The sequence below is a fragment of the Apodemus sylvaticus genome, chromosome 18 (assembly GCF_947179515.1).
Source record: "Apodemus sylvaticus chromosome 18, mApoSyl1.1, whole genome shotgun sequence".
In the NCBI taxonomy this organism is placed as follows: domain Eukaryota; kingdom Metazoa; phylum Chordata; class Mammalia; order Rodentia; family Muridae; genus Apodemus; species Apodemus sylvaticus.
Window position 1 is genome coordinate 26,089,911 of NC_067489.1, and position 24,529 is coordinate 26,114,439.

At 41.0% G+C, this 24,529-nt stretch overlaps 1 protein-coding gene across 6 annotated transcripts in view; it reads right to left on the reverse strand.

Moving 5' to 3' along the window:
• The window catches only part of Unc5d (unc-5 netrin receptor D), a 534,361-nt gene that overhangs the window by 55,180 nt on the left and 454,652 nt on the right, over positions 1-24,529 (reverse strand). For 3 of the 6 annotated variants that reach the window (XM_052162698.1, XM_052162701.1, XM_052162695.1), the window contains 3 exons: positions 12,563-12,748; positions 7,835-8,212; positions 3,949-4,033 (listed from right to left, as the gene is read on the reverse strand). In XM_052162698.1, coding sequence (XP_052018658.1) covers positions 3,949-4,033; positions 7,835-8,212; positions 12,563-12,748 — 649 coding nt within the window. Of the gene's footprint in view, positions 1-3,948; positions 4,034-7,834; positions 8,213-12,562; positions 12,749-13,505; positions 13,521-24,529 lie in introns of all 6 variants that reach the window. The other 3 variants (XM_052162699.1, XM_052162697.1, XM_052162696.1) reach the window with 2 other exon arrangements.

A 24,529-nucleotide genomic window follows, 5' to 3' on the forward strand; every position in this document is an offset into this window, starting at 1 on the left:
GTATCATTCGTTTTCTGGTGACCTCTCTAGTCCCTGTTCCTGAGGAAAACCTATCCCCTGTTTTGTGAATGGGACAGTTCATGATGCCTTTGCCCCAGTCTGTAGCAAGGCTGTGGTGCAGTTGTATGAAAGTCATTTAAAACAGTGTTCTGATCCCAGAGTGACTTTAACCAAGGACAAACCTCTAGATCTAGCCACTCTTTAAGACTCTCTGCCCTCACATACATATTCCTGTATGTGTAGTCATCGGGAAATTTCCACAGAGAGAAAAAAACGCCACTAAAACCTTTTTCTCATCTTTTAAGACTGGACTCAGATGACATCTCCCAAAAGTAAACCCCTTTGCCTGCCTCCTTGTCTTTAAGTCTACCCTTATAATGCATTAGAGACTTATTCTATTTTCATTATGTCTATGCTCTTTTTATTGCAATGATACACAATGAATGATTCTATCATGAAAACCCCAAATCAGAAGGGGAGACCTGGAAAGGGGAAACACTCAAAATGTAAATAAAGAAAATATCCAATTTAAAAAAAATCTTCATTAAAAAAATAGAAAACCCCAAATCAGAAATGTTTCAACCCTATACTTTTGTAAAGACTGTTATGATTTGAATGAGAATGACCCGCATAGACACATGTCTATGACTACTTGGCCTGCAGCTGATGGAACTGTTGGGGAAGAATTAGGAAATTTGACTATGTTGGAGATGGTGAGCCACCTAGAAGTGAGTGACAGAAGTGGGCTGGCTTTAGGGCTTCAAGATCCTCCTGTCCCCAGTGCTCTCTCTGCCTTGGCTTGCAGTCTAATATGTAAGCTCTTAGTTGATACTGCTGCCGCCTGTTACCTGCTACCTCTGAAACAATAAACCCATGCACATATGCACATGAAACACACGTATATGACCAACACACATATGAACACAGCATCATACACACACACACACACAGACACACACAGACACACACAGACACACACAGACACACACACACACACACACACACACACACTTATCAAACCATAAATGTAGACCGGTGCGAGATTTCTTGAATAGAGGACCTAATTTTTGCCTTTAGATCCCACTACAATGCTATAGAAATCAGGCAGAAAGCTTAGATTAATCAAATCAGAGTTCTTCTCAACCAGTCTCCTGCCACACTGGAGATGGCGCGTAAAGAAGGGATAGTAAAAATGCAGGGTAAGGCAGAAGGCATGGTAGGCAGGAATCTAAATATAGGATCAAGATATTGGTAAGATCATGCTGTATTCTTGCTAGAGAAGTGGAATCAACAAATCCATTTCTCATACCCCCAAAACAAAAGGGATGGGAGGAACTCAAACAGGGCAGCTCATTCTCACCGTGTGCTGGATTTAGAGGCAAGTTTACGCCGGCAGATGGGCGGCGTAAAATGAAAATGGGTTTTCAAGTGGTATGACAAGGGAAGAGAGCACAATGGCCTTTTCCTGATGAGTCGGAAGATTAAGAGCCAAAGAACACAGATCCGAAGCAGCTTCTTGGCTTAGGCAGGAAAATTTATCCTAGCTTAGCAAACAAAGAGGAAGCAGAGCGGCATTTGCTAGTTCCAGTATTCTGCAAATAGTTTAGTGTCACTCAAAGCGGAGTAAGGATTACAGAGCCAGGAGAACGAATAGCCTGCAGCTTAGAGTGACCATTCCTAAGGGACGCAGGACCCATCAGCAGGTTCAAAGGGAACATAGAGAACAAGGGCTTCTTACCATCCACAGTTCAACTGATAAGAAAATACAGATGTCAGCCCTTAAAGAAATGGTTCCTGTCTACATCCACCTCCCTAGACAGCAGTAGGAAGCACATAGTCTACATATGGATGGGCAAGTCTAGTCCATCAACACAGGATTTAAAAAGAAAAGGTAGCCCAAGGAGTGACCTCATTAGGCCAACCTGTCTTTCAAGGTTATTAGCCTCTAAGTTCATAGGTAGTGTTCTCTCTTATCTTAAAATTGCAGGGTGCCCTATGTAATAATTTCTTTCCAATATTTGTGAGCATTTTAAGGCTTCAAAGACTTGATGCCTGTTGGCACATTTCTTCTTGTGACCTGTTAAGAAGGGGCAGCTTCCAGAAAGAGATGGGGAGGGAGGTAAGCTGTAAATTAGGTGTCCTGGAAAAAATGGGAAGGAGCCCCAGGCAGGCTCTGCTATAATGAGGTAGAAGGCATTGGGGATGGGTTTGAGTTGGAAGAAGCCGAATACAGGCTCAGGAGATCGATTACAATGACGAGAGAAGGTCCGGAAGTCAGAGCTGGCAGGAGGCCATGACTCAGGCAAGATTGGCTGGTTCTGACTTATTCAGTACACACTCTATATCCTCTGCTTCCACATTTGTAGACAATCAACCTGAGGTCAAAAATAGTCTGACTGTACTGAACATGGACAGAGTTTTACTCTCAGAACACTATAGTATCAGAAATTATCAATAATCTAGAAGAGATTTGAAACAAGTTGCAGAATGTCCACAGATTGGATGCACATATTGTGCCACTTTATATAAAGGACATGAACATCTTGGGATTTTGGTATCCTTGTAGGGTCCTAGACATAATCCTCTATGGATTCTGAGGGATGGATGCCCTTGACTTTTGCAAGATTATAAGTTTAAAATCATACAGGTAACAAACAGGAACCTCAATCTCAAACAGGTATCCTTTGAAAAAAAATCTGAGGATATAAAAGAGGTACCATTCACTCAAGAGCTCCATGGTTACATCTAAGGAACCTAAGATGGAGCAGAAACACTTCAAAGCTCTCTCTATACCTTGTATAGCAATACAGCTCACTGGTCCAGCAGTTGCCTAGCCTTTTTGGGTTGCTGCAATCAATATCCAGTACTACAAAATGAAAACAAACTTAAACTCTCTGAGTCTGTTTCTAAAATCTGCCAGCAGAGGTTAAGACATCAGCACCTTTATAGGGATGAAGGAAAAAAGCTGTTCTCTACACAACCGAGGATGCTCTTCAATTGCCCGTCATAGTACAGCTACATGTCAATCCCCTGAGAGCCCTCTCCCTAACCAGCTAGCACAAAATTGTCTTAGATTCTTCTAAGGCCTCATAGAATAGTTAGTCAGAATTGCTAGGTACCCACAAATCCTTCTATATAGATCACTATCAAAATCTGTTTCAACCATCTGTTTTTTGGGGCTCTTTTCTCTCCCCGTGTTTTTCTTTCATGTGTTCTATACTCATAACAACAACAACAACAACAACAACAACAACAACAACAACAGAAAATCTATTTTAAAATAACCAAGATGTTAGGACTAAATATGCCAGAGGTATGTATTCAGTTTATAAGACAAATTGCTTTCTAAAGAGGAGCTAGCTTTATCTTGTATGGAAGAAAACAACATTTCTACAAATATTATAGTTGCACTGAGAAAATAACCAACTACTTTCATTAAAAAGAGTATGTGACATGATTTGTATTTGCTCATGTAATTGAATTTAATGCTGCTGAAATCTGTCAGACCTGAAAGCGATTGAGAACCATGCATTTTACACTTAGGAAAAAATCATCTAAGAAACGTACTCCTAGCCTATGTGGAATGGGTCTTCTGTTGAACCTGAAGAGTCCTGATTTCCATCACTTGATGCCTTGTTATACATAGGGCTTTGCACTAAATAGCACCTGCAAAGGTAATTTAATTTTCTTTTGAAGGGGAGACTATTGGGCAATTTAAGCACAGTTCTTGTTTATGTGTCTGACTACCAGTTCAATGTTTCCTACTTGGTGCCTCCTGCTTAGATTCTAATAGCCGTAAGATATAACTCAGGTCTGTATTCCCTTCATAGTCACTGTCTCAACCTCATACCAACTTTTCTCACCTGAACAATAAATTCAGATTGTCTACACAAGTCCCAGTTGGATATTCAAGGCACCATCAATGTGCCAGTCTTCTCCAACTCTTACCTGGGTTCGCCTTGGTTGATTGACATATAAATCTCCCACGAATTCTCCTCTGGGATGGCACCATGTGGTATGAGTAGACTCACCCCTAAGACAGAGAAAGCCAAGAAGTCATTTGGAGATATCCTAATTATTTTGAAATGCTATTTGGGCATGTTATAGATGCCTACACAAAGGGGTTTCCCCCTACCAATTTATAAACACCAAACCTTGATGAACCCTGGGAGAGAACTTGCTCTTATCAGACCAAATTTGATCATATTCAATGTTCAATTTTATTTGAAAATTTTCTGGCATCCTAAGGCCAGGACCTACCAAATATACCCCAAAAGTTAAGAATTTATCAGCCTATAAATTAACTTTCTCCAGAATTTAAAATATAGTTATATATCTTGTTCTCATTTCTGGACAAGGTATCTGGGCTGATGTGTAAACTCACATGTTCCTTAAATCTGAAATGAAATTGTCTTATAAGCTACATCTAGAAGTAAGCTAGGGAAGGTGCTTTGTGAATTGTTGCATCTATTTTTTTTTAATTAGGAAAAAATGTATCTGACCAATTTTGAAATACTCTAGGTAATTCTGCAATTGATATGACCTTAACTTTGCAAACAGCAGCTGGGAAAGATTAAGGGAGTGGTAGTGACTTAACCATACTCATGTCTTTGTCATTGTGAAGCCACACCTCTGCATCTGAAATGTCCCCAGTTCCTATTTACAGCTATGAAGAAAACACTTTACTTTGGACAAAGAGAGACATCTGGGAAAAGCTGGGAGTCTCTTTAATGTGACTTCTGTTTTTAAAAAGGAATGAACTTGTGCAATAGTAAGAGCGTCACACAAAATACAATCTCTAGGCTTCCTCGTATGTTTTGAATTATGCAGCCTTCACTGGTTTTCCCTTTTGTTAGAGATAATTGCAGAGGAAGCTTGCAGGTTGCTGTTGACAAGCATTCTTGTTCTCTCTGTGTGTTAGCAGCTACAGAGTGGAGGAATGCGAGACTTATTGTGAACCAGGTTATCTGTGAGTCACATTTACATTATTATTCAGTAACACGTTAGTAATCATCAACATCTTTCACTAGAACTAAGAATGGGACACATTAAAATTCTGTTCACAGCTTTTCAGTAAGGAGAGGTATTTACATTTAATACCTTCACATCAACAGTATGATAACTATAATTGACATGCTTCGGGACCTCCAATCAGATGGCCCTTACATTTCCTATTCTTCCTTAACTGTAACTATATCCTGACTAGTATAAAACACAGATGCTAATGGGATGTTTAGGAGTTCATATGTTGCCTTGAACCTAGTCATTCAACCTTGCTTTAACTTGGCACTTACTTGTTGCTTATTCTACATTATCTCTATGCCATGATGACAAAGAAACCTGAAGACTCTTCAGTAGAAGCTCATTATATACTTAGACAACTGTGCCCTGTTACATTAATGACACTTAGCAAAGTGCCGGACTTAGAATACACATATTGCAAATACGAAAAGATATGCAAAGGATTCAAAATTCTTAGTATAAAACCAGGTTCTGTCTTGTGTACTCCATCATTGCCTGGGGCTACCCCATTTCTTTCAGGTAAACTTAATTCCCTATGTTTAGATGGAAACATTATTCAAAGTATTCCTAATTCAACCTGAATCAATTCTTTAGGTGATCCTTACATTTTATCATTCTCCCTTAATCATGATTTATATTAGCCTTCAACCATACTTCCTATCCAAACATATATTGTACATGGTGGCTGAAAAGAGTTACAGGGCCAAAGGTCGAAGAACAGTGGGCATTAGCATGTTGGTGGCAAGTTGCTGATTATTAAAAACAAAAGCATAGCGGGAAGGGTTTATGCCTCTGGTTCTTTAGGGGTAAAGAACTCTCCATTTGCAAAATGTCATTCACCACTGATCTTTGATTTAAAAGAAAGTGTAGCTCCCCAACTCCACCTGCGACTCTGACAGCTTTTTAAAATTGGATATGATAATAGAACCACCTGTCAGAGTTTCTACTTTCATATTTTGCATAATAAATGAGTTCCAGAGAGTACACCGCCTGGCAATTCAGGATGGACGGCATTAGAGCAATCTAATTTCTGTGGCATGCTCTCTGGACATTTCAGTTCCCCAGGGCATAGTTTGCATTCATGCCCTGCAAATACCAAGGAGCATCTTTCATTTCCCCACACTTCTTTTTCCTAAAACTCGTTTGCAATGTGTAGTTTCAATCTTGTCCAGTGGTTCCCGTCAAGAGACTTGAAAACATCCTGTTCAAGGTGGAACTGGGTGGGGAGCGCCAACAAGCTATCAGAGTTTGAGTTTGCAGCATGGATGTTTCTCAAGAGAGATGGAAGGGAAAAGAAATAGTTCTCATTCACCCCAGTTTTCATTTCCATGATTTGGTGAAAATTAAGCAAAGATGGCAATGAATAGTTTGCTCTTGGCATAGCTCAATACGTATAAATAAACACAGACACATATGAACCCTGTACATGTGAGAATGGGAGCATGCGCAAGAAGCTTTGATAAAGGAAAGGTAACTCACGGGCTTCATATGACTCTGATCTCACACCCTAGTCTTTGGTAGAACAAGGGTTGCATGTTCCGTTTTTATATTTTTTACAAATTCATGTGATAAATATGGTTGGTTACTTCTTTCTAAAAGAAGTATCCTATTGGTCAGTTATGCTCCAGTGGTACAAGTTAGACTGACATGATATATTGACACTCATATGGGACACTCAAACATATTGGAAACAAGAATCCTAGCATGCCTTAAAACACTGGCAAGGTAGACTGGGGAACATCATTATTTCTAGAGCTGCAACTGAGGCTATTTTCCAGAAGTAAGTTATATTTCAAAACTGTGTGTGAGAGGACACAACTAATTTGGGGTAGAATGAAGCAAAAATTATCAAGTGAAGAGAAAGTTCAGTTTCAAGTCTAAACCACTGGACAGGTAAGGTAGTGGCAGCCAGAGTCTGAAACCAATCCTGTCACAGATTTATCCTGGTCATCTCCACTCATTGAGCACTGTCTTGATACTCAATTTTTGTCTAAGAACATGGCTAGATCCAATGTGCGTGATCCTCTCTGCTTTTGATATCCACCATGGCACTCACCTACCTCCCATGACTTAAGACTAAGAGAAGAAACCAATCTCATTTCCCTGAACTCCAGACTCAGGCAGCAACCCTGAAGATCAAGTGACAGCTAGGGATGACATTTTTAAAGTAATCTATGCCAGGGATCTGAAATATCCACTACAAATATCCAGAGAAATCCCCTCTCTTAAAACCCAAAGAAGGGAATCACATACTTAGAAATTAGCTGTGCTTACGGCATGGCTCTAGAACTAATGTCTGAACTTTAAAGAGCAACAATGCAATGATTCATCATCATTGCTTGCCAAGAATCAATGTTATAATAATTTAAAAATAGTCAAAGTAATTATCCAGGGAGCCTGGCATGGAAAATACTCATAGGCAAGAGAAAGGAATGTGATTGTCCATGCGCTAAATTATTTACCAGTACAAACATGTGCTTTGGATAAATATGGTACTTGTCAGTGGCAGAAAAGAATTGTGTTCCTTTATTCCTTCCCATGTTCTAGACAACATATTCTAATGGGTCTCAAACCCAGGAGCCTGTCCATGCCACCTGATGAGTATCATGTCAGAAGATAACTATCAACAGCATCGGATATGGCTTTCCATCCTGCAGACAGGCAGAGAGAAGCCTTTGCCCTATTTTTGCTGTACTTCTGGGCTCCCGTGTACACAGAATGTAGCTCCAGCTTTTGCTACTCCCAAATGCATATTTATAAAAAAAATTTTACACAAGCGAGAAAAATATGCAAACACGCACTTACCACCCACCTGTATTTGGCATTACTAAGCGCCCCCCTAAATGGCCAAAGACACCAGTTGTCCTCAGCTCTGTCCTTGTCGGAAGTGATGACAGATTTTGGATGTACGGTGTTTTGTTTCTGGGATGTAGTGTACTAAATCCACGGTTGTTTCCATGGGGAAAAGTCCCCGAGTGATTCTTGCCACGGTACTCGGCTCTCTCAGACACTCCCAGGGAAACCATGAATGAGCTCTGGACTTTGACTTTGATGTCAGATAGAGGATTGAAGAGTGAGGACTCTGTCATGAGCTCCTTGTCCAGGGGATCCTGCAGACAGATGGGCCCACTGTATGTCCGGCTGACGGTCAGATCGGGTTGCATGGCAGGATTCAGGAGTAGAGAATTTCCTGGTAAGAAAAGAAATGATCTGTCACTCAGACACTAAAAGACAGCTCTATCACTCTTTTTCAGTTGCCTCTCTTAAAGGGAGAACATCCTGCATAGGCTTTGTATGTTATGATTGGCATTACCTTCCCTTACATGGGGCCATACCAGTGCCTGGGAATGGGGACCTCTGACCTTCCAGTTCATCTTCTGAATGTCATACCCCCATTGCCCTCACATCCAAAGTTCTTCACATGTCTTCCTTTTCAAGACAAACATGTCTGAGACTGGATGAGGGCAACTAGCCTCAGGTAGTGTTTGTGTGACTATTTTAACTGGCAAAAAAAAGGTTTAAAAAAAAGGAAAAAGGACATCAGAAAGATGTTTTGCAACCCAGTTAGGAGCAAAATAGCATCTGTTCTTTTCAAACAGCAAGAGATGCCACAGTGTAGTGACTCTTGGTGCTGCATACAAGAGCCCACAGAGGAGGTGGAAAATTCCTTGTAGAATTCTGAGCAGCTCCTGGAGCTGGGGGAACAAATGTGCTTTGGAGCAAATAGTTCAGAGGTCTTCATGAATCACTCTATGTCTGAGGGGACAATGTCCTTGAACATCACTTTTGTCACTCTGTGAGGGAAAGAACAATCCAGCTGAGAGTGGCTTGGATTGTACGTGGGGAGCATCTCAGAAAGGTACCTTTCTGACTTAAAACAAAAAACCAAAACAATCTTCCTAAAACAGGAGAAATTGGACCAGTGCTCTAGTCATCTGCTGGGCTCGCCATTTTTTTCCAAGCCAGATATTAAAAAGGCTGTGATATTTTCTCATGATGAAGTAATGCCACCTACTAGTAAATAACAGAATAACCCTCATTCCCTAGCCTCCCACCCATATCAGTTTATCAATATGACAACTCAAGTAGAAACCCAAATCAAATAGCAATATCCCTTTGGGACCTGACCAAAAAAAAAATGTTTCAAATACGTTATTTTTGAAAATGTTTCAATTCTAAGTTGTATTGCATAAGTCTCTATTGTTTTTCTACTTGCCTAATTTGTAACAGTGCCATGAAGAGATCTATCACCTTGGATCTTCCCACCCTTTGTTGGGATGTGCTAAGAACCAAGAATCACAGAGAAAATTAAAAAAAAAAAAAGATAATGCAGCTCTAATGGCTCTTTGTTGGTGCTCCTTTCCATCTATGGGCTGTCATGCTAAGATGCAGCCACCATCAAGCAGTCCTTTTTAACAAGACCGCACTGAGTTCAATAGATGATGACCTTGCTCTTGTCTGTGGTCTTCCCAAGGAAAAAAGTGGGACTGAAGAACACAGCATGTTTGAAAACAGTTTGAAATAGTTTCCATGGAGACTTTAAAAACTCATATCCCCAAACCTCCTGGCTATTTGATCACAAGCTCCTACCTACTGAAGCTTAAGTTTTGATCACAAGCCCCCACCTATTGAAGTTTAATTTTTTGACTACTTTTGAAAGACTTGCCTAGCTTATGGAGAAAATTATTTCTGATACTTAGACAGTACAAACATAGAAATAACCTGAACATATACAAGGCTAAGGATTTAGCACAGTAGTAAAAGACTTGCCTCGTATATGTGAAATCCTGGGTTCTATCACTAGAAACACACATACACACACACACACACACACACATACACACACACACACTTACTCACACACATACACACACAGAGAGACAGACAGACAGACAGACAGACAAAGATAGAGAAAGATTCAGAGAGAGGTAGAGACAGACAGACAGAGGGGGAAGAGAAAGAGATGGAGGGACACAGAGAGAAATAGAGAGACAGACAGATACAGACAGGGAGACAGAGAGACAGAAAAAAAATAGGAAAAACACACACAGACAGAAACAGATGACACAGGGAAAGACAGAGACAGAGAACATGCACAGAGGGAAAATACACACACAGGGAAAGAGAGATGAGAGGAGATAGAGGAGAAGAGAGAGGGGAGAGGGAAGAGGGGAGAAGGGAGAGAGAGAGGAGAGAGAGAGAGGAGAGAGAGAGAGAGAGAGAGAGAGAGAGAGAGAGAGAGAGAGAGAGAGAGAGAGAGAAAGATGGACAGAAAACCACACAGGGTAAGCACACACCCACACACACTCAAATGCACAAGTCTACAGCTGAAACTGTCGGCTGCCAACTTGACTGTAGCCTGACTAGGGCCAGCAATCCTCCCTGCTATATCTTGTTACCCCTGTCTTTAAAAATCCATTTTCCTCATTTAGCCTATGCATTATATTCTGTATGCCTGACTTTTTGTCTTTCTCTATCCCTCCCTCTTATCTTCTTATCTACGGAACCCAAGGGCTTTGCACATGCGGAACAAGTAGTCTACCACATCCATGATGCTTTCTATGGTTAGTTTTAATTATCTATCAACTTGGCTCAGTATTTAATCACCTGGCAATAGAGTCTTAATAAAGGATTATCAAGGTCAGATTGGCCTGTGACCATGTTTGTGGGCAATTGTCTTGGTTATGTCAACTGACACAAGAAGAACCTGCTTTCTAAAGCAACATCGTTCCATGGGTGTTGAGCTACGTACAAACAGAGAATATGAGCTGAGGACAAGTAAAAGCATTCATTTTTCCTGATATAGACTGTGCATGCATGTGACCAGCTGCTTCAAATTCTGATCTTGACTTCCTAGCAACGATGGGCTACCATCTGCAATTGTAAACCAAATAAACAATCTTTGTCTTAACTTTCTCCTTTGGGGGGGGTATTTAATTACAGTTTCATTACAGAAAGAAAAGTAGGACAACAGTCTGCTTAACATTCTGGCTATCCCCTTCTTGGGGTACTGGACATGTTGTTCATCAAGATATCACCTTGAAGACAGTGGAGGTCAAACTCACAGTCTATAAAAACGAGATTCATTGTCAATGGATTTGGGGATGGTAGCAGTTAACAAAAGAGTTTTTGTCTTCTATCCTGAGATTTATAAGATTCTTAGCCAAAAATAAACAGAATGGTCAGGCTATCTGATAAGGTGATTTTTTTAAAAGAGATTCACAATATACTGATGTTTTGAATCACTCCTTCATGAGGACATTGGCCAATCTATGTAAATCACTGTTGTCCAAACTTATTCAGGCCAGGCAACTAACTCCCTCTCATATCCATTGCCTGCTGCTCCACAGAGCATGCTGCTACCCCATGGTTAGAGCACACGTGAGCATCTATAGCTATATTGAGAGAATGAGCTCTTCTCAAATGCCAAGGGCTTCCCCAGGTTATTCTCAGCAAATTCATTTTCACAAGAACACCACGAGGAGGATGTTAGCATTCCTATTTTATAGTTGTGAAACGGTGACTCAGAATAACCGTTCTGCTTCATAGTGGTTTCATACTCTAATGTAACTGACTTCAAAGCAGGTGAATTTGTATACAATAGTGGCTTAACACCAAGGTACCCAAAAATAAAAGCCAAGGGGAGAAGTCTATCTATCCAAGTTAAGTCTCAGTTGCTTGTTCTAGCAGGTTTGGGCTCCTACTTCAGTTGCCTGTCTGCCCAATAAATGCTGAGCACAGAAACTGTCTAGCCCTTAAATAGGTGATATCTATACAATGAAAAGAAATAAAGGGGACATTATGGAAAATGAGGCTAAAGGTCCAATACTTTATCCTTTGAAGAGAGACAGTTTCTTTTTTCCTAAAATTAAAACCAAATGTGTCTCATCTCCACCTTGTCTTCAGGAATAGGTTTGGTTCATAATAGAGGATTACATGACTCTCTCTGTTCTGAAAAAGACCATTTCTGTGTCTTGACATGAAAAATGTTTCTTGCCCCACAACAAAAGATTGGTCAGACTTGGCAATAGCTGGAAGTAATTTAGGCTGGTATTTCATTTTGTCCACATATACCTGATCCTCAAATACCATCTAACCCCTACTTTTTTATTTGAAATTAAAGACATTTAAAAACCAATGTAATAAAGGTTTTGGGTAGTTGTGGTCTGGGGCTGCATTCTCGGTTTTAGTACTCAGTATTTTAATTAATAAAATTAAACACATAAACTAAAACCAGGTTTCCTCAAAGATGAAATTGGATAATTTGAGAGGCAGTGAGTCAATGAGTTCTCTGTATCAGACTTTAAACTATTTCACTGAATGTTGCCAATAATGAGTTGAGACCCATACATCCTCACAGTTGCTGAGGACCAAGAAGATCATTTTATCAAATTTGGTGTGTTAATGAATGGAAACAATCTGGTAGCGGCTCCCAGGACCAAGAGCTACCTTCGCACGGCGTCAAGAACATGAAAGACACCCTGTGCGAGTGCAGCCCGTGGTCCTGAGGATGAGGTGTTGGGGAACCTATGCCGCTGACCTTGACGAACTGTTTTGAAGTTGAAGGTCTGGAATCCACCTGTCAATGCAGAAGAGTCAATGACATCCACTCCGTAGTCACTGTGGCTCCGTCTGTAGAGGGTGACACCAATGACCAGGACCGCGACGGCTACAACAGCTGCTCCCAAGCCCGAATACAAAGCAATGTCGCTGGCGTTCTCAATGCCTGAAAGACACAAGAGAAGTCCTGAGTGGCTTACATGGGCTCAAAGCATAAAGCCACCCAGGGTATAACATGTTGTTCTGTTAGAGTCTGGAGGCTACTGATCAGGAAAAACAAACATACAGAAAGCTAGCTACACACTAGACTCTCATTTACACAATAGTCATGTTTCTAAAATTTCTTGTATAAATCAGAGCAAGGCTCATCTAATATAACTGCATTAAGGTAGCTTATCATATAATAGACTTGCAGAGGATCAATTTTGCAAAGAACTTAACATTTTTTTTCTAGTAAGAACAAATAGCTCAACTTAGTTGAAGAAGTCATAGTTACCTGAAAAGCATTTTTATATCTGACATTTTATTTGGGGGTGGGGTGTGTGTGTGTGGGGGAAACAGACTCACACAAACGACAAAGAAAAGGGTGGGTTCTCTGCTCATATGGGGCTTGGGGCACATGCATATACACAGAGCTGTCTGGGGTAGGACATTAACATGGTCTCTGAGTTAAAAGAGAAAAGATCAGAGTTCACAAATATGTTAACTTTGATACCAATATTCAGAGTCAGAGCACAGTAATAATGGTGGTTTAGCATATGCAATCATCATGAGAGCTATGTTTATGTGGAACATGAATATCTTGGTTGCCAAGGGCTCTTGTGTTCATCATGAACGTTTTCTGATACCAATGCAATGCTAGACTCTAACACTTTCTTGTTAGGGGACTGTTCTCTCAGGGGCACATGCTGTTTCTCCCATACCTCTCCTACTCCATCCTATTGAATGCATGGGCAAAGCAAAAATAAAAACGTTAGTTTAATTTTAGGATGTGGCTGTCTCCCCACCACCCCAGGATATGCTGCAGCTGAATTCCCATTCTTTTCCAGATACATATCAGGTGTGATTCATCCCAGATGCAGATTGATAATGGTTATTATAATTCAACCTAGGGGAATTATCTGAAACAAGCTAATCCTAAAAGAGGTGTCATCTCAAAGTGTATGGAAAAAGAAGGTGGCAGGAACCAACTACATAATTAATATTCCAGTGGATTATATGGTAAGTACATGTAATGGGTCCAAAATAATTATTCTGACACCCAGGGTCGGGCTGAGGGGATAAAAGAAATACATCATATATTTGCCTTACAATTGCATAACACTTACTATGCATATCCCACGCCCTAAAACTGTATTTATCAAATGGGTAAAGTGAGCCACACAAGTATAGAGTGAGTTTATTTTCAACAAAGGTTGTGGGCCATCAAATAAGGTGTGACCAAATTAAAGAGTGAATGAGGAGATCAAGCAGAGCCAAACCAGTGACAGTGCAGTAAACATAAAAACAGCAGGCAAGGAGGACAGCTGTCAGCAGGAGTCAGAGCTGAAAGGTCGGAAGTTCCACAGACACATTCAATAAGCAGAGCATCATCAAGATGCGCCATGTAACAGGGTCTGCTATACAGTCTAGTTCTAATTCTAGAATAATCCAACGGGGATGGGTAGACCTTCTGTTCTCACCAACCAGACAGTGAGCACAATGAACCAAATCTCCAGTGCAGAATTTCCATTCCTGCCTGTCTTCTGAAGAAACAGGGGATGTTACCAACCTGTTTAGGCTCCCATCCCTGTGTTTCCTTGAAGGGAAGACTCATACTCAGGGCAGAACACACACTGAGCACAGCAGACACATCACACCAGGACACCAGCAACGGTGAGCCGACTTTGGATTGAGACCAGTTAGCTCTTTTTATCTTCCTTGGGGATTTCTGAGCGATGATACCACCATTGAAAAGGTGCTTCTGGGGACATACACACCCTCTCAGCCAAGGAGCCCATGCAGGGAAGCAACAGCCTGGCTATGCACTGACTGCAGCTGCTTCTGCTGCTGAGATTGGAGAACAGAGGCAAAGACATTCATAGAGTCCCAAGCACAGAACCAGGAGGAACAGGTCAGGGAAAGGGGGGAGTGAGGTAAGGGGATGGGATGGTGGTAGTAGAGGTAGGGCTACCTAGGCAAAAATGCCTGAACTCAAAATGGAAATTGCTGGGCATTAGGACAGTGAGTCAGGAAATCAGGGAGGCAAGAGAAAGCTGCCCTTCCCCTTCCCAGATTCCCACTGTGGTCCTTGATACACAAGTAACCAGAGTGATCATCATTCTGGAGCCTTTTCTTTGGAGTAATGTTGGGTGTTGCTTACCATATTCCCTTACCTAGGAAAATGTGCACAAGCATTTGACTTCAGTCATAACAGCAAAACATTCAGTTAACAATATTTTATATGAGTAGAGTTAGCAGAAGAAGGCTCAGTGCTTTAAAGCACCCCTGCAGAGGACTCAAGCATTTGTTTTCAGCACTTATTCTAGGGTAGCTCACAACTGCCTGTAACTCCAGCTCTGGGGCATCTGATACCCACTTCTGTGGGTCCCTGAACTCACATGTACAAACCAACACAAAGACACATATAAAAACACAATGTAAAGGAAAAATAAATTCTTAACACTATTAACTAGAGGGGGTTTGGCTAGGGTGGGGACAGAAGGCAGCTAGACTTGCAGGTGAACACTGCCCCCCTATAAAATTTAATCTGATCCCTGGGAAAACTAGCAGCTACTGGGAAGAGATTCCTATAGAAAGGGGAACAAAATGGTATGTATTTCACAGGAATAACCTGGGCATCTCAAAGTACAGGATGTACTGTTTAGATCTGGTCAGGAATAACTTTGTCATGAGTTTGCATGGAGTTCAAACAGTCTACCTCCTCAGTCAGTTATTGTCTAAAAGCTAGACAATCAGCCCCACCCAGAGGCTTTGAGTAGTTGCATGCATTTCAGGCTCAGCTTTAATATCACATGCAACTACTCACGAGGTTTAACCCAACACTCATATGCAAGGCTCAAGTTCTGTGAAAGTCTGTGAAAGAACTTCATACTTCCTTCTTCCTCTTCACAGTTGTCTTTTCTTCTTTATCTGCCTCTTTGTGCTGCTAAGTATTATGACTTCCCCTCTACCAATTGCCTTCTCATATTTCCAAGAATATAAAGTGGCTTCCCCTAGAGATTTCAGGCTAGGTAATAGAGATTATCTTTTCGAGTTCAGAACTGAGCTCATAAGGACCAAAAGTTTAGTTCCAAGTTTTCTATGCTGGTTTCCTAGAAGAAGGAGTAGGATATAGGTGTGTGTGTGTGTGTGTGTGTGTGTGTGTGTGTATGTATGTGTTACACCTACACATGCAACAATATACAGTCAAGGGGACATGCAGAGGGCATTGACTTGGCTAGGGGAAAGTGAACATTCCTTTAAGGGGATCTCCCAGAGCACATGATTGCATAGCATAGCAAGTCACTTCCCAGGACCTGTGACTGTTTCTACATCTACCCCTGTGCCTTTGCTCCTGGCCTGTCACTGTATTACCATCCTACATTCAACTGTACTTGACTGATTTGTCAGGTGGGTGTGGCTAACAGAAGACTTCACCTTGGTCAGTGTAATATCTAGGCACCCACAAGTAGATGTTCATCTTTATTTATGCACCGTCAAGTGCCAGCTTAAGGCCCCTCTCTCTGGGGTGATGATGCATAGCCAACTTTGCCTACCTATGAGCTTTAGAACGTATAGGCTGTATAGTTCTCAAAATGCATTTTGGACTGTACTTTGTATTGATAATGATTTGAATGACAGTTGGGTTGTTCTTTCTAACAGTTTTAAACCCCTTAGAAGCATTATTGTCTCTACACTTTATCATGGCACCTTGCTAAGCATCCTGAGGAATTATTTATTGCTTACTTGCCTGGTCCCAAACTGAAGAAGCCAAGTGTTAAACAAACTGAAGTTTTGGGATGGTTTTTAAATCTCTGCTTCAACAGTTTCCTTATTCCAGTTTGTACGGGTGTGTTTATAACTATCAGTCTCCTCACAGATGCAGAGTTGCTGATTTGTTGGCTCAGAGGGATTCTGAACAAAAGCATTGGCTTGAGCAGGGCTACGCTGCCTTTGTGGGCATAGGACGCCTCCATACTGCTGTATTTCATAAGCAGGGATTTGCATACTGTTGTGTTCCTGTTGCCTTTCCTGTTCTCCTCCTCCCCACCTTCCTTTTACTAAACGTTACAAAAGCTTTAGGCAGAGCATGGAAGGTGCCGGCATATTCGAGAACAAAAGAAGTTATGTATAATCTACATCTATACACAAAACAATAAAAAAACAACTGAAATTCCTGACTGAGAAACTTGTCATTTCCAGGTTCCAAAGAAATCGTGGAGGAATGTATGTATGCAGAGAAAAGCACACAGAGAGGCATGTCTAAAGATAAATGTGTGTGGGGGCGATAAATAGGCCATGGGAAGGAAAGGGCAGCATTTGTTCTTGGTGATAGGATGTATAAGGGATTATTCCAAGAAGAGACTAGGCCCATAGTAGGCACTCAATGACTGTCCATTAAGGAGGAAGCTAGCACACTAAATCTTCTGCCATATCGTTATATAGGAGAGGAAGGAATAGAAAGGGAAGATATGACCTTTTATTAAAGCAACCTGGTGTCTGGCTGGGTATTAGAATGACCTTTCCTACAATGAGGGATGATAAAATAAAACCTATATTTGAGGTAGATTGTGAAATCTACTTTCAGGAAGTATCTAAAACCCAGCAGGACTTTGTAACAGTCTGCAATTATTTTAGTTTAGCTTAGTTTTTTTTTTCTCTTAAATCAGGGTTAGCTGGAAATGGCTAGATGACCTTTCAAAGCCCCTTCATATTAACAAATTTATGAATGACAGCCCTTTCTAGGCATCTGTAGTAACCAATGTCCCTAATGACGCAAGCCACAGCTGTTAACTTGATCTGCCCCATATTTCCCAGACTCCAATGTGAAAGGCATCTTCTTGCTGACAGAACTTTATCACAATTCACACATTACAAATTGAACATACCTCATATTTAACATATTTAACATATTTAACTGGGTTCTGAGGATAGGTTCTAGTCTGAACCTATCCTCAGGATCCAGTCTATAAAGAATTAATATAGGAGGATGGTGAATACCTTTCTAACCATTGTATTCTGCTTCATGTCCTAGTGGGTATCCTTAGAATGACCACCATTTCCATCAGAGAAAATAAGGCAAACAAACTTGAATGCAAATGAAAGAGGCTGTGAACTGCAAAGGAATCTACATTTAAAGAAAAAAATATTCTGAAAGGAGAAGCCAGGGAGAAGAGAAACAAATGGAAAACACAAAAGCTAACTGCTGAGCCAGAATGCCCCAGAAAGTCAACCAACTGCCAGCCCAGGAGGCAGCTTCAGTGGGGCCAGTGCCATTGGCACACAGACCTACTAGAACATTTCCCAAGTTACTGGTAGTGTTGTGTATCCTGCCTGTTCCTGAGAAGCAATAAGAATTTCCTTTAACTTGTCAGAAAATAACTTTGAAATGGTCAGCTCTGATCAGTCATGGTAATCCATGTCAGCTACCGTTTGCAATCCTTGGTGACTCCGGACCTCTTCGTCTACAATCAATGTCTCCACTTTCAAGTTCTCTATCTTTGAGGGCCTCATTCTTGTTATTGTAGCTGATGATTTTCATTATAATTAACAGCAGTATAGCCAAGTGTCAAAGAGTGCTTATTGTATTCCAGGCATCATGGTAGCATTTCATACTTAGCATTAACTCCTGTGATACTGAGCAAATGTCCTCACTTATGTGTATAAATCAAGGTAAGGAAGGGATGACTTGCTTGCACCTGCGCCAAGCCTTGTGATCAGTGAGTGGTAGAGCTAAGAGTGAATTTCATGTGGTCTATCTCCAGCATCATGCCTTTAATCATGCTCCACATCCACATACTTCTGTCCTAATTATATTGCCTGCCTTCCTAAAGATCAGTGGTTCTTAGCCTTCTAAAGGAGTGACCTTTTAATACTGCTCCTCATGGTGTGGTGATCCCGACCATAAAATTATTTCCATTGCTACTTCATAACTGTGACTTGGCTACTGTTATGAATCCTAATGTAAGTATCACCTATGCAGGATATCTGATAGGTGACCCACAAAGGGGTTGCAACCCACAAGTTGAGAAACACGACTCTAGATAGAAGGGACTATTCAGAAACCAGCACTCGGTGGCAACAAGCTTAGAAAACTAGACCCTTACCTATGGTTTCATAATTAGAAAACAGCCAAGCCCAGGTCTGAGCCTACAGCCACCTTTAGTCTCTGTTAACCTGTATTACTTACTGTGCTCCCTCCTCATACCTCCTCTCTTTAACACAGGTATCCAAGTGACCCTGCCCCACTAGCTTAGAGGGATGCATATCTCTGCTGGCTAATATCAGACATCAGATGCTGTGCAAGCTCCCCAGGGTCTTCCTAGCTGCCCAAATGTTACTCATGTGTCCTGGCCAAATAACAACACCACTGCAACAGTTACTATAGTCTTACTCTTTGTCCAAGACCCATAATTCCCATCTATCTTCCCTCTTGTTGAGAACAGAGAGGCAATCCTATGAGAACTCCTATATAGCTCAAAACATCTCTGAGTATGTTTTCTTTTCGCCTTCCTAGCTTCCTGTGTCAGGCAGGCCTCCACAGGGATGTCTCCATGTTTAATCCTTTGACCTTGCATCTTCCAGGTCTCTGCCACAGTGGCGTCTTACTCCCTGCCTATGGTGGACTCTTGCTCCTCTACTCAGCTCTCTGCAAATCCCTTCCTCAGCTCACTCTGACCAACTCCTCAGAGACACAGCTATTCTTCCTTCCTCTGAGTTTTTAGTTCTTTTCTTGTAATATTTCCAGCATTTAAAGCATTAAGCATCTGTGAATGCCTGCTTCTCAATGTCACCGACCAGTTAGTTCTAGTCACTGTCTCTCTGTTTGTTTTGTTTATTTGTTTTTGTGTTCCTTTTAGTGAAACCGACACATGTGCAAAACTAGAGAAAGCTTTAGGAGTACAAATAGTTCCACAAAGCATGGAAAATATTTTTCCCATTTCCTTGTCTTTAAATAACCATAACATAGTACCTCTTGAGTCCCTCCAGGGACAGGGGTGTAGATGTCCATTATTCACTTATCTTTCCTGTTCTTTACCCAAAAGGCTCTACATAATCTATATATGTCTATATTTTCTAGTTTTCTAGAATTCAAGGAATCAAATCCACAGCTCCTTATCAGAATTTACTTGACGTCCTTTATCAAATCTGCCTAGCTGATAGGCAGACTGGATGATAATTTTGAAGCCAAGCCCCTCTGCCTTATCATGTCATGTCTCTTACCCTTTCGCGTCCGTGCCCACCCATGCCCTGTTTCACTCTTGAAGCTCATCTGTCTCTTCGTTAGCATTGAGGATCTTGGTCTTTTCCATGGCTCTGCAGTGAGACAGGGCTATTCCAGGCCCATCACTGACTGCTGAGCCCTTCAGTTTGACTCCCCTGCCTTTCTTACCTATTCCTCTTTTGGCTGTTAAGCAAAGAACCTGTATTCTCCTGGTTGTGAGTACAGGCTATAATATTCTATTATTAGCCCCTTTTTCCCTTTTCAGTTTCTCTAATTGGATAATCACTCACATATAGACAGTGCCAACTAATCCCAGTCCTGTCCCGTCTCAGGCAAAGATCTGTCAATCTTCTCGGAAGGCCCATACTCATGTCTTCTTGTTTGCTGGACACAATTACCTGCACTGTGGCCTGAGGTCTCACATTTGTCATCTGATTTAAGGATTTGTCATTCTCGTGTCTTTGAACATTCTTTTTCCCCCCTCACAAGTTTTCCTTTTCTCATAATGACACCACCAGTGACCAGGCTTCAGACATAAGAATCATCTTTGATTTTGTTTTGGCTCACTTAATCATTTGCTTTCTCACACACGTCTTAACAGAGCCTATACTCTCTGTTACTACCTATTTTCGATGAAAGACAACTTTTCCGATGCTCACATTGCACAACCTCTTTTGTCTGGTACTCCCCCTCCCTGCCCCTGTCTTTGATCACACAAGAACATAAAATGCTATTCTAGCATTGTCACTTAGAGACCTTCCAATTGCTCACTTCTTTGTACCGAGTCTGTTCCCCGGTGGAAGCTCTGTAGTGTTCTGCCCCATCCGGAATTGCAATACCTTTCACCCACTCTTCCTTACATGCATCACACTTTCATCAAATCTTGGGAGTTTTTCCTCATACGTTTAACTCTTAAAGAGTATCTTTCATAATGCATATTTTAATCCTACCTCGTCCTCTGAGCCTGACAGTAAAGTCCATATAATTATGAATGTTTAGGCATGTGTCCATTCTCCTCTAAGCATGGGTGCTAGATGTAATGAATAATAGTACAGAATTAGCTGGGAGCAATGGTGCATGTCTTTAATCCCAGGAGGCCGAGACAGCTTGCTCTACATAGTAAGTTCTAGGCCAGCCAAGACTATAGCTTTGAGGCCCTTCCCCAATAAATATAGAAGTAGATCTTAATTTTTAAGTTCAATAATGAGCAATTTTAGCATAAGTATTTCCCATGTAATATGTCCAATATATTTACACTAAAAACTATTTATGAAGTGTTTACCCAAAATTCAAATTTAAGTAATTGGTCCTGTGGTCTTACATTGTTTTTTGAAATTTATTTACATTTCAAGTTCTATCCTCTTATCTAGTTTCCCTCTCTCCTGGAAGCCTCCTCTCCTATCCCCCCTCCCCCTGCTTCCATGAGGGTGTTCCTCCACCCACCCCCTCACTGCCACCCTCCCACCCTCAATTCCTCTCTACTGGGGCATCTATCAAACCTACATAAGTCCAAGGACCTCTCCTCCCATTGATGCCTGACAAGGCTGTCCTCTGCTACATATGCAGTCAGAGCCATGTGTTCTCCTTGGCTGATGGCTTAGTGTCTGGGAGCTATGGGAGATCTGATTGGTTGATATTGTTGTCCTTCCTATGGAGTTGCAAACTCCTTCAGCTCCTTCAGTCCTTTCTTTAATTCCTTCATTTTAATTGACAATTCTATTTTTGAACAGTCAAAGTACTTTGCTTTTAGTAATGGGGGAAAGACAAGGTAAAAGAGACTCAAGAGTGTGATTTGAATGCTGTCCTTTGACATCATTCTGACCACTGAAGACATCAATTCTATAAATTTCAGTGCGCTGGGGAAGGAGTGATTGTGAATTCGCAGTTGCAGTGGGTACCCTGGTGCTACATTGATGTTAAAGTACACACCGATCTATCACCTGTTCTGTGTCTTTGCTCAGTTCTGAAGTATTTAATGAACAAAATCCCATTATTTCCATTAAGGACAGAGCCACCAAAATCATTGAAAATGGTAGTAAGAAAAAGCATACACTTATGAAAGGCTACAAATCAGATAGCAAAAAAAAAAGTTGAAAATGCTAAGAAAATTACAAATGTTGCACACATATATGTACTGAATTGATTTAGAGGAAGGAGGATTGTGAAGGACAAAGGAAATCTTGCAATTTGTGGAAAGTGCTGTACTTATGTAATTGAAAATAATCAGCACGGGATGAGGAAAAATGACGGCCAAAATAAGGGAGAAAAGTGTTTCAGAGTGTAGCTAGGAGAATAGCATCAAAGCTAGGAGCCTCATGCTAGCTTACAAGGGTCCAGGGATCTGCTGAGGATTTAAAGGAATGGGCCAAGGACAATTCTGACAGGTGAAAGGGTTATTGGTGTCTACAGCCTGAGGCAGGATGGCCCTGCACTGAGCCCAGGTGGGCAAGGGTTGCACTTCCATCTTTGGAGTAGTTGCCTAGCTGGTAATCTCTGCAAGGTGATTCACTGTGGATTGACACATGGGATGGAAATTTCTTAAGTAAAGGAAAGAGAATTCTAGTTTCCAGACCTTAGGTATACATTATCTGGTAGAAATCATTTCAGGATACAAGGATGTGGGCTGTTTCCCACTGTGCAGTAGATAGGTGATTCTTCAACCTTCTTCCTTTCTTTTTTCTTGAAGCCCTCATTTTTCACCTTGTATTGCATTGTAAGGAGAAATATACTTCCGATTTTTCCTTCACATTTCATAGAACCACAACTATTTGTATATCACAAATACCTACTGCATGAATGAATAAATTTGGCTACCTAGAAACAAAATTCTTGAATTTGTACTTTTAACAACAAAATACTCAGTAAAGCATTAATAGGAAGGCTCAAAATAATTACTCAACAAATAGTTTTGAATGTGGTAATGTTGTAAAGGCAAAACAATAAAATGATAAATGAGACTCTGATTGGCATTCATTTGTAATTCTAGCAACCAGGAAGCTAAGGTAGGCTTCCCGAGTTCCAGGTTAGCTTGAGCTATATAGTAAGATCAGGTCTCAAAATAAAACAAATTTAGGGAGTGGATTAGTCAAAACTAAGGATATATGAAGAAACTTTATGGAAATCTACTAGTTTGTATGAAAGTTAAAATACTATGGCAATATGTGTGTATGTGCATATGTATGTATGTATTTGTGTTTCGTGTGCATGTGTGTGTGTGAATTTAAATAAACAAATCCCCTATATGAGTTTCCTACTGACAGAAGAAATTTTTTTTTTTATTTTATTTTATTTTTTTTTTTTTGGCTTTTCAAGACAGAGTTTCTCTGTGTAGCCCTGGCAGGTCTGGAACTCACTTGGTAGACCAGGCTGGCTTCAAACTCAGAAATCCTCCTGCCTCATCCTGCCAAGTGCTGCAATTAAGGGTGTGTGCCACCACTGACCTGCAGAAATGTTTATAATGGAAATCTTAGGATCAGTAGCAGGGTGCATCCCTAAGTGTTATTGGTCATAGAGACCCCCATGGGCACCTAAAATACTACAAACTATTGCTAGTGATTAAACCTCTATTGCAGAATACACCGTTTACTTTGGATGCAAGACATAAAGAAATTAGCCTTAATCAACCAGGAAACTCTCTGTTTGATGGCTCATTTATATTGTGTCAGAAGGTTCTGGGTCAGAAGGTTCTGGGTAGGCTGCTGAGGAGTAAAATACTTCAGTGGTCTTACTCAACAAAGGACCCTGCATGCCACCATTGCCTCCCAGGTAATATAAGCCTACTGGTGTGATAGTGGCATGATGGTTATGGAGGCGACCAACTGCTTTCTGATTGGTTAAAGGGCCCACATCACAGGAGCGATTGCATGCCTGCTGTCATAAAGCTGGTCAAAAGCCAGCTTTATGGGGGTGTTGGGGGCGGGGCCTAGGCCCTAGCAGGAAACCTATTACTGTTGTTTTACTAGATGATAATGTTGTCAAACTACCTTCTAAATATTTACGCTTGTAACTATTAGATTTGCGTTGCCTTCAACTTATGATCAGAGAAATTCTTGAGGGGGTAGGCGCAGTGGGTTGCCATCAATACAGAGACATGCCAAACTGTGGATGAACAATATACATCAATCCACACACCTATCCAAGGCTCAAGAACATGGCAGGATGGAGGCTAGGAAAAAAAATGAAGTAAGAGCTGATAAATAGAGAAGAGAGCTGATTTCTGGATATGACACAGATTTTGGATACAGCATCTTACAGTAGCTGTGGGTCACCTGCATAAGACCTACCTAAGGTTAAATTAGTTAAAGTTCCAGCATGGATTTGGGAGGGGTGCCACACTTGGTAGATGGGCTACTGGCATTTGATGACAGCTGAGTGAGTGATAACTATTCTCCTCTGAGGATGTCACTGCTGGTACATTGCCTATGCCTCAATGGGTGGCCCACACCCAAGAGCATATGAGCAGAAGTAACTGGGATAGATATGATCAAAATACACTGTATAGATGTATGAAAATTATAATGA